At 46.8% G+C, this 10,544-nt stretch overlaps 2 protein-coding genes across 4 annotated transcripts; one reads left to right on the forward strand and one right to left on the reverse strand.

Moving 5' to 3' along the window:
* Window positions 1-2,432: 2,432 nt before the first annotated feature.
* On the reverse strand, window positions 2,433-7,166 carry LOC101158742 (keratin, type II cytoskeletal 8). Of its 2 annotated transcripts, none has more exons than XM_011492789.3 (9): window positions 6,959-7,166; window positions 5,879-6,087; window positions 5,750-5,810; window positions 5,582-5,677; window positions 5,339-5,503; window positions 5,139-5,264; window positions 4,847-5,067; window positions 4,741-4,766; window positions 2,433-3,114 (listed from the first exon to the last, which is right to left on the reverse strand). In XM_011492789.3, exons 1-9 carry the CDS (start codon window positions 7,037-7,039, stop codon window positions 2,912-2,914), a joined length of 1,188 nt encoding a protein of 395 aa, XP_011491091.1. In that variant the 5' UTR covers window positions 7,040-7,166; the 3' UTR covers window positions 2,433-2,911. The 2 variants fall into 2 exon arrangements, with proteins under 2 accessions (XP_011491091.1, XP_011491092.1); XM_011492790.3 differs by having other exon boundaries at window positions 2,433-3,151.
* A 185-nt stretch (window positions 7,167-7,351) lies between these two features.
* Window positions 7,352-10,158, forward strand: LOC101158252 (keratin, type I cytoskeletal 18). Of its 2 annotated transcripts, XM_004084524.4 has the most exons (8): window positions 7,352-7,867; window positions 7,938-8,020; window positions 8,085-8,241; window positions 8,311-8,472; window positions 8,542-8,667; window positions 8,858-9,087; window positions 9,236-9,270; window positions 9,716-10,158. In XM_004084524.4, exons 1-8 carry the CDS (start codon window positions 7,478-7,480, stop codon window positions 9,898-9,900), a joined length of 1,368 nt encoding a protein of 455 aa, XP_004084572.1. In that variant the 5' UTR covers window positions 7,352-7,477; the 3' UTR covers window positions 9,901-10,158. The 2 variants fall into 2 exon arrangements, with proteins under 2 accessions (XP_004084572.1, XP_011491090.1); XM_011492788.3 differs by lacking the exon at window positions 9,236-9,270.
* The last annotated feature ends 386 nt before the right edge of the window (window positions 10,159-10,544 follow it).

A 10,544-nucleotide genomic window follows, 5' to 3' on the forward strand; every position in this document is an offset into this window, starting at 1 on the left:
TAAGATGAATACATTTGAAGGTAGCACTGGTGTTCATGTGTGTACTGACGCTCATCAGAGGCAAAGCAGAGGAATCATTGTTGAAATAAAAGAGAATCAACAGCAGAATAATCATTAGTTTGATGCAGATCACCAGCTGTTGAACTGGTGTCCAGGTGTAGCAGGTAGATTTCACTTGATGTCTTTTTAAGGGGCTGGTTCAGGTTTTCGGGTAGAATGTCTGACGTTTTCTGCCTCTTTATTTACATTTCTGAAGTTAAAGACAACGGGTCAAAAATCCATCCAAATGTTTTACCTACTTATTCCCTTTTGGGGTCACAGGATCACTAGAGTTCACTCAGTCACCATTGGGTGAACAGTTCGCCATGGCATCAACTGAATTATTGGTACAAAGATACCAAAGAGGCACCCTTTGGCGGCATTACGCATCTGTGAAGATGAGTTAAGGTCCTGAGGCAGAGCGGCTGACCTCTGGTCGGAATATTGTAGGTTCAGTTCCTGAGTGTCCTTGGGCGAGTCACTGAACCCCACATTAGTCCTGGTGGTTATAGGCTGGTGCTGGTGTTCAGCAGCAGTGTGTGAGTGTGTGTGTGTGTGTGTGTGTTGGTTGAAGGAAACTGTGACTGTAAAGGTAGTACAGCGCTACACCAGTACACGCCATTTACCATTTCTACTGTCTAGACTTTATTCAACCTTACAGAACTGTTATGAAACCATGGATATGTAAGCTTGTTGTAGCTTTGAAAACTACATTTTTAAACTTAAACTTGGTCCTTTCAAAATAAGAGTCTGACTACTGAGTTTAGTAAAAATCAAATGTGGATGCCTAAAACAACTACGTCAGCCGCAGTGGAACAAGCAGGCAGACGGAATTGGGCTTTAATTGAGATAGAAAAACAAATAGAATCCCACAGACCCCCTCAGAAGACAAATAGTCAGGGGCGCCCCCCAGACCTGCAGATACCTACATACTTCATGAATAGTCTAAGTCTCTGGATCTGTAAAAGTGTGGTAGAAAGAGCTACATCTTTCTTAAAGTGATCCAGGTTTCCACCACAGCAAATTCTTGAACCACTTTGTGTTTTACTAGCTAGAAATTCTGGAAAAGCCTCCAACATCAAGGTGGTACTTTCAATGGCCAAAATGATGACATTGAAGGTAAAATCCACTACATCACCTGGACTGATGTCACCAGGCCCAGCCTGTGGTTGGGACTGACAGGTGAACGCCTGGTCGCCGGCCTTCCTCCCAATGTCACGTTGGGGGGTTAAGGAAGTACCCAGTCGCAGAGAGGAGGAGGCAGGAGGTTCCAGGTCTAATAGGGTCTCAAATTACTCAACAAACTAAAACAACCACTGCTGAGCAGGCAAGGCAAACTCAACACTCGAAAACCACTTGAAACAGGGAAACAGCGTACTATGGAGCAGCACAGGAGGAAGGGAAAGACAGGACTAAAATAGACAGAACAGACGAGACACAGGTGGAAACAATCAGGGCAGATTGGAACAAAAAGGAAAACTCTAAACCATGATACAAAACAGGAAACCTTTCAAAACAAAACTGAACTAAAGTAGAACCAAAAACAGAAGCAAAGAACTCAAAACGTAACACCCAAGGTATCCCGCCAGGCGCAGCCCAAAAAGACTATCTGGGATTCTCTTCCGTAGGCCCACCACCCGCAGGAAGGAATCATTTGGGGGACGTTCACAGCCCAATCCACTGAAATATTTTCTGACCATCAGGACACAAAATGTCACCTGACTGAGTGGGAGGGGGCGTGAGACAGCCTGGCTTATCTTCACAGTTTGGGCTCTGACACCAAATTCTTTTGGAGGGGTTGAACTCTCATCCCCTTTGGAGATGCTCATGGTGACAGGCTGGAGTGGGTTGGCTCTAAAGCCCTCAGCTTGTGTTGACGTTCACTCCGTGAAACATGGGGACCCTATTGGTCAAACAGCAGCGGGTCGGGTCAGAGTCAAGATGTTCTGCAACCACAGGGGGATCGCACTACTCACAATCCCTGGAAAAGTCTCCACCATGGAATCGGAGAGGAGAATTTGACTGACGGTGCAACCTTTGCTTCAGGAGGAACAGTCTGGGTCTTGTCTGGGTCATGGGACAGTGGATCAGCTCTACATGGAGCTAGAGGATTTCATTGGCCTTTACCCATCCAGTACACATGTGCTTTGTAGATTTGGAGAAGTTGTCTGATCTTGTCCCTCATGGAGTCCTGTTCAAGGCACTCTGGGCCTTCTACTGAAGTCCAACCAGAGCAGAATCTTGGGTTTGTACCGTGTTTCTGATGCCTTTTGTCCTCAGATCTGTTTTTTATGGACAGATTTCTGAGAGCAGCCAATGAGGGTTTAGAGACTAGCAGACAAAGCTTTGCTCCATCCATCCAGAAGCTTCTTCTTGTAATGACACAAGATAACCACGTTTTTGCTAGTTTTTTATTAACAATAGAGGTTTTTCTCCTACAGAGTTCAAAGATGCAGACAGACATGAGAACATGGCGAACTGGAAGGACAATAAACAGAAAGCCTTTTTTTTCTTTTGCATCCCAGGACAAACAGCTGACATTTCCCCAAAAAGATCATTGAAAGCAGCTCTAGCTTTGCTCTCCATCAGACAGAGGAGAGACGAGCACAGATTTAAGGGGGACGTGATGATCTAGTCACTGATGTCTGAGGAGAACAACAGCAAGACCAGCACCCCCCCCCCAGAGGCCGAACGCCTGGAGAAAAGCTGGAAAACACTGATGTGAACTACTTCAAGCCCCTACTGCAGCACACTGTTGAATCTGTCGGAGCCACTGTTGGATCACCGAATAATATTAGTACAAGTTAATTTATCAGATGAATTATTAAATAATGAATTCACATTTGTGGATATGGAGCAGAGTTGGAGTTGATCAGTCGGTGTAGTGGGAACTTTCTGACACCACCCGGCCTGACGACACCTCCAACCGGATCAGCAGCCGCTTCTTGGGCACTGTGGGGATTTCGATGGGTTTGGGGGAACTGCAGGTTACCGGGGCAACGGGGCAGTCTGGGACAACAGTGGGTTCCCTCCAGAGGGAGGGGGGCTTCTGGGGCTCCGACGTCCGTTTAGCGTCTGCGTGCAAGTAAGGACTTGGTTTGTATTTAGACATCTGAGCAAAAGACAGGTTTGGTTTTAGTGGAGCACAAACACACAACAGCTTTGTTGGTGTATCTTTGTTAGTGTTCTGTTTTCTGCACATTCTGAATGTTTTCTTCCTTCTGTCCATCAACGGCTTTGAATCAAAGCTTATTCTTTATAAAAATAAAAATAAAAGTTTAAGCCTTTGCTGACCTGAGCTTAGCCCTCACCAGAAGGAAAAGAAATAAATTAATAATAATAAATAAATAAATACATAAAAAAATGAAATAAAATAAAATATAGATCTAGAAAATATAAAAAATTAGAAAAAAAATAAATTAAATACAATAGTTTTTATGAAAAATTGAGAATAAAAATAAAACATAAAATTTGACTTTTATGCTGCATTGAAACACAAACTTGAAAAGTTTAAATATAGAATTTGTTCTTAATGAATTTGCTGGTTCATTCTGGTTTAGTGAGTTAGTATGGAAGCATATTACATTCAAATAAAAAACTTCTGCCGTGATTCTCGTTCAGATTTTTTCAAGAACTAGAAAGCTGATAACTCCAACCATGGGGGGGGGGCGCTGACCTCATCTGCTCATGAAAACTAGATGATGATGATGAAGATGAGCTGCAACATCCCCATCATCATCATCATCTGTTCTGTTCTTCCTACCGACTTCATCCACAAACATCACAGAGAAAATCCTTGAAGAAGTCATAAATATTGAGGAGCAGTGTTTTCAGTTGTGAGTCCATCCTGACGACAACATCAGTCACACAGCAGTGAGCGGCTCACAGTCTGGAATTTTTTTCTAACTTCCAAATCAAATGTTTCCGTTTTTGCTATAATTTTTGTTGTTGCCAGTTTTCTTTTCATTTTTTGCTCCAATCGTTTTTTGTTTTTCACAAATTTTATGTTTTTCGCTAAAATGTTTTACATTTTGACAAATTTTTCAGTCTTTTTGATAAAAAGTTTTAATGTTTTTTTCATTTTTCACTCTCACTTTTTCGTTTCTGTTTTTAGCTCTAATTTCCTGTGGGACCACAGCCAATGCAGTCCTACAGCGACAACTTAAGGAAACGTCTACAAGTTGCATTATTTAAACGTGATGGTTCACTGTAAAATAAAATAAAAACGACATTTGGGATTTCTGTGTAGTTTGTTTTAAGGAGTTCTTGTGATGTTTGTGAGATTATTTAGGGCGAGTTACTGAGAAGCTGCTATTGTTTGTCTGCAGTGTTGTTGTGTACTTTATTGACGGTCCCTGCCTGCCTCTGCAGCTTCAGACCTGTGTCTCTCCACAAACATCACACACTAAACGTCTCTGGCACGGACACTCTGTGGGTCAGAGGTCATCTTTGTTTTACTGAATGGAATACGCTTCCATGAGAAAGAAATGTTTTGAGATGTTTTACATCCGCTGATTACAACAGGATTTCGCCACAAGGGGGCGCACCACTCCAAGGGATTTTTCTGTCTCATAAGTCTTGAAGTGTCAGAACTTTCTTCTAAAACGTATTTCTTTGTCATAATGAAGTCACTTTGCAGCTTTTTCAGCTCTCGGGTTTTAAAAAAGCCTCATCAAGAGAAGATGACAGAGAGGTTCTCACCTATGAGGTGCATGGTGTGCCTCATCCTGTGAAAGGAGGAGCAGAAACCGCCGTTAGGAGACTCCTCCCACATTTTCACGCCACGTTGACCTGCTGCCTCTCCTACCTCTGCTCCTCGTTCTCCAGGAGCTCCCGATAGGTGGCGATCTCGATGTCCAGGCCCAGCTTGATGTTCAGCAGCTCCTGATGCTCGCGGAAATGCCTGGCCAGCTCCTTCTTCCTGTCCTTCAGAGCGTTCTCCAGAGCGGCGATGTCCGCTCGAGCCTTCTCCATGTCGTGGTCGCTATTCTGTCTGGCGTCCTCCATGGCTTTTCTCAGCGACTCTTCCTGTCAGGAGCCACAGAGATCATCAGGTGGACAGACGGGGGAGTTTGAGGAGTTCTGTGTTTGGTCTGTACCTTCCTCCTGAGAGTCTCCACCTCCACCTTCAGCTTCTGGATGATGCGGATCTGATCTGCGATGTCCCGCTTTATGTCGCGCAGCTCCTGCTCGCGCTGTCCTGCAGTCTGGACCAAATCGTTCATCTGAGGAGCAGAGCAGCCACAGTGTCAGCATGGACGTGTGACAGACAGACCTCCTCTTCTTCTCTGCTCCTCACCTTCTTCTGGTTCAGCTGTTCTGCTTCCTCTTTGGCACGAACTGCCATCTCTGAGTACTTCATCTCAACGCTTTGGATGATGGGCTCCAGGTCCAGGGAGCGTTTGTTGGTGTCAGAGATGACCCTCTTCTCATTCTGGACCTGAGACTCCAGCTCCTTGATTTCCTGAAGGTCAGACGCACAGAAGGGTCATCTGGAGGAACGTCTTCTTTCTCCAGAAGCAGGAATGGAACCTCTCTGTACCTCATCAAATCCAGCCCTGAGGAGCTCCAGCTTTCCAAGCAGATCCTCCAGCTCCAGTTTGAGGTCAACAGTTGTTATGTGGCCTTCATCCACTTCCTGTTGCACAAACACAATAAAGACTTCCAGATGATGGATGAGAGCAAGAGAAGAAGACACACCTGTACCTACCTTCTTGGTTATGACAAAGTTGTTCTCCTTCTCAACTCTGTCACTCAACTCTTTCTCGTACCTGCAAGCATTTCCATGGTTACCGTGCTGACAAACACTCAGAGCTTCAGAACCAGAACCTGTGCTGACCTCTTCTTGGTGTCCTCCACCTCTTCCTGTTTCGTGGACAGCTCATCCTTCAGCTTCTCCTGGTCCCTGAGCAAAGTCTCCACCTGCTGTTCCAGCTCGATCTTCTCCTGCCTCACGATGTCGTCCACCCTCCCGGCGTAGTCCTCCTTCGACCGCAGGATCTTCAGTTTCTCGTCCAGCTTTCTTTTCTCGTTTTCCAGGTTTTTCACCTTTGATGCACAGAAACAGGAATCCGTCACAGGAAGAAACATGTTCCCACCAGATGATGGTGCTGCTCCTACTGTTCTGGATGTTTCCACCAGGGGGCGACAAACACCCCTTCAGTCATCGTTTGATCTGTTTCCTAAGAGGTCTTTTAATCGTTTTTAGACAAAATCTAAAATCCTGTGTTTGGGAAGCGTTTTCTAGGACTGCAGGGAAATTCACCTCAGGGTTGTGGGCGGGGCTGTTGGGGCGGAGCAACTCCAGTTGTTGCTGCGCCCATGCCCCGCCCACACTATTCTCTACATCACAAATACAATATTTTTCAAACAGCATTTTTTGTCTGCTCCAGTTTGGATAAAAATATACACAGAAACAGAATTGTTCCTAATTTTCCTCACACATGACCATCATGAGAAAATGCTACAAAAACATATTTACAAACACCGTTTTTCTCTTTCAGAACCCGCTGTTCTGGATTTCTCCACCAGGGGGCGACACACACACAGACTGTTTCTGTGCCTCCAGGGAACGGATTCATTAGAACAAAAGCCTTCAGTCTTAAAGCTCTAAATTCCTCCAGGACACTTGTTGGTGAAACTCTCTTTATTCCCCTCAGCAGCTTCACATTCTGCAGATATTTTATAATCCAGATATGAAATATTCTAAATGAAGGAAAAACGTTTTACGCAAAGTAAAAAAAAGAAATCATCAAAGAATGCATTTGCTGTTCAAATCAAAAATATTTACGCATTTTTTTCAATCTAAAAAGAGATTTTTGTTGCAGAAATAATTTCTATTAATGTAAGTTTGTTCTTCAAAAGCGGTTTCAGCAGAAAACAATGAAACTGTTGAACATTTTTAAAGGAAATTACGCACCGTGTCAATCAACTGGACGAACTTGTCGTTGAGTCCAATCATCTCATGCTTCTCTTTGGTTTTGCTGTTCGGTGATGACATGATGGAAGGAAGCAGGTGAGGTCCGCTGAGCAGGTGAGGTCTGTCTGAACAGGTGAGGTCTGTCTGAACAGGTGAGGTCTGTCTGAGCAGGTGAGGTCTGTCTGAACAGGTGAGGTCTGGTGAAGCCGCGTCGTTTCTCCCGCGGAGCAGCAGCTTTTAAACGCACAGGAGTCTCCATCTCCTCCCCATACCTGCGCTGAGGTCCAATCATCAGATGACACCTGAGGAGGAGAGGTATGTGGTCGAGGTGAAAAACTGGAATTTCTTCTCAGAACCAGTTTTCCTCGGACTCTGGAGCCAACCAGGCCGCTGGTGGGCGGATTTACGCGCAGACACCTGCTATAAAGAGGCTTCCCAGCATCCGTCCGGCGACTCCAAGTCAGCAGAAGTGATCCGTGTGGTTGTCGCTCCGTCTCATCCTCATCCTCATCCTCAATCATGCAAAGGAACAGCAGCAAGAGCCTGTTCGGGGTTCCCGGGTCCAGGGGCGCCAGGGCGTCCGTGTCCAGCCTGGAGGGGCTGCGCAAAGTGCTGCGCAACGAGCAGCAGAGCGACTCCATCCCGCAGGCGCGGGCCTCCCTGCAGAGCCAGCAGAGGGAGGATGCCCCGGACTCCCCAGCTCCCTCCACCACCGACGACATGGAGCACCGGCAGACCCTGAGGGGCCTGAACGACCGGCTGGCCGGGTACCTGGACAGGGTGAAGCTGCTGCGGGAAGAAAACCAGGACCTGCAGAAACAGATCGATGAGATCGAAGCCAAAAGGAAGGTACCTAGTGGACGAGACTGGGATCAAACCCTGGAATCCCTGGAGGATCTGAAAAAGAAGGTGTGCTGTTTTATTCTGAAGCAGATGTTTTGGTTTGAAGTTATTTCTTATGACATGTTTCTGTCTTCAGATCAAGGAGATCACCATGGAGAACGTGAAGATCCTGCTGCAGACCGATAGCTCTGTGCTGGCCAACGAGGACTTCAAGAAGAAGTGAGAACGTGGCAGAACTCTTCTCCACACCTGGACACAGAACTGAGCTTTCTTCTGTTTGCAGGCTGGAGGCAGAAACGAAGGCAAACAAAGAGCTGGACAAAGACCTGGAGGATCTGAAGAGGACTCTAGAAGACACCAAACTGACCCAAGAAAATCTGCAGCAGGAGATGGAACTGGTGAAGTCAGAGCTGGATGGACTGACCAGAGATCACCAGAATGTGAGGCTCCTGTTTGCAGAGTCGCTCTCTGCTCATCTGAGGCTGAACTTCAGCTCTTTTGTCCTGCAGGAAGTCAAGGATCTGTGTGAGAAGATCAAGAACTCAAAGGTGACGGTGGAGATCGAGTCCCAGACCTCCAACCTGGCTGACCTTGTCAAGAACATCCGAGTCCACTACGAGAAAGTAGCAGACAACAACATGAAGGAGATGGACAACTGGTACAAAAGCAAGGTATGACGCTGCTGTCGGGGACCTCTCCACCCCCCCACCCTCCTGACTCTGTCATGTTCTCCTCTGTAGTTTGATAACATCAAAGTGGAGGACGCCCAGAACCTGGAGGCGCTGGAGTCTGGCAAATCTGAGCTCAAGGACCTGATGAAGCAGAAGAAAATCCTGGAGATTCAGATCAAGACTCTCCTCGGCACGGTGAGCAGACAAACACATGAAACACGAGCCGAGCCGCTCGGCTGCTTCTCATTCCTCACAGGTCTGTCATTAACGCTCAACCGCTTCTGCTTCCAGCCATAAAAAAATCTGTAGCCTTCAGGAACACCTGGATGTGGCTGTGAAAACCCAAATAAACACCACGGAATGTCCTCTCCTGCTTTCCGTACAGATCAACAGCCTGGAGGAGAACATCAGGAGGACCAAAGACGAGTGCGCCCTGCGTCTGCAGCCCACCTGGGCCGTCATCCGGGACCTCCAGAGGCAGCTGACGGAGGTGACGCAGCAGATCGAGCAGCAGGCCGCGCAGAACCGGGACCTGCTGGGCATCAAGACCAAGCTGGAGCAGGAGATCCAAAAGTATGACGACCTGATGCGCGGCATCACTGCCGACCCTGAAAGGTGAGCAGAGTTCCAGGCTCCTCCCCCTTTTGGAAGTCGTTCTGTTTAGCCGTTTAAGCGGGTTTTAGCAGAGGAGCAGCCAGAACCTCCAGCGTGTGCTTCAACATGCTCGACCTGTTTGTCACTGGTTGCTCTTCTTCCCTGACAGCCTGGAGTTTTCTTTAGATGAAGCCCTGAACTGTGGTAAGTCCGATCCGTCCAGAACCACAACCACAAACAAACCAAATGTAACTTTTCAACCCGTCAAACCGGAAGGTTTACCTCCGTCAACAGACTGAGATGCTTCAGCCTGATTCCAACCATTTGATTGGCTGCTTCCCAACAGGAAACAAACAAGATTGATTAAATAAAAGTGCCAGAAACCTGGGCCTGGAGGGCGTGAACGGCGTGATTACGCCCTGCAGGCGCTGCACGGAGACGCTTCTCCTCGTTTCTGATGGGTTTGGGAAGAGAGGAGGAACAGGTCACATGATCACTAAACCTGTCAATCACAGCCATCCTGTAACCTTTACTCACCATCTAACATCCGCAGAAATCAAAGAGCACTAACTCTGGAGAGATCGATCAAACAAGGGTTTCCAGTCCTGCTTCTGAACGCCACACCAGAACCTCTCCTTTGTCTCCACAGAGCGGTCCGCGCTCAATGAGGAGCCGCTGCGCATGGAGGAGCAGGAGGTGCAGCAGCAAGCCTTCTCTCAGCCGCCCGCTGCCCTCCAAGCTCCTCCAGAGGTCAAAGGTGAAGGAGCCCTGGAGGCAGAGGAGGGCGCCGTCAACGTCAAAGAAGCTGCTGTCAGCAAGAGTGCCAAGAAATAAAAAACCAAAAAGTCCAAGAAATCCTCTAAGAAATCCTCATCTTCCTCCTCCTCCTCGTCATCCTCTTCCTCATCTTCCTCCTCCTCTTCGTCCTCATCCTCCTCCGACTCAGAGAAAGAGGATGAAAAGACGGAGGACGTGACGGCTGATTGACGTGTTCAAGCTTTTTCTTGTTGTCTCAAATGATTCAAACCTGTGGGGTCAAAGTTTTTCCTTCTCTCATGCTACAAAAATAAAAGCATCTGGTTTCAAAATAAACTGTTTCCTGTTGATTTAAAGCTGCTGCAGGTTTATGGTTCCTGCAGCTGCTGGACATTAAATGTATCATCAAAGAGAAAAACGTAAGAAAGTTCATGAGAAACGACTTTATGACAAACCACCAAGACATTTCAGACACTTATGGTGTAAAACATGGAAGAACAACACATCCCTAAAATAATGAGAAACATTTCTGTTTGGACAGAAACATCCTGGAAATGTCCCTCAGCTCCACCAGCTCCAAGTTTGGGGCGGGGCTTCCTGTGGCGAGCTCTGACCATGAAAGAGAGAAACTTGACTTTATAGACCAAAGTTCTGCTTTTGACACTGTTGATCATAGGATCCTTTTAGACAGACTGGGTTGGAATTTCAGGCTCTGCTCTAAG

The sequence above is a fragment of the Oryzias latipes genome, chromosome 2 (assembly GCF_002234675.1).
Source record: "Oryzias latipes chromosome 2, ASM223467v1".
NCBI lineage: Eukaryota > Metazoa > Chordata > Actinopteri > Beloniformes > Adrianichthyidae > Oryzias > Oryzias latipes.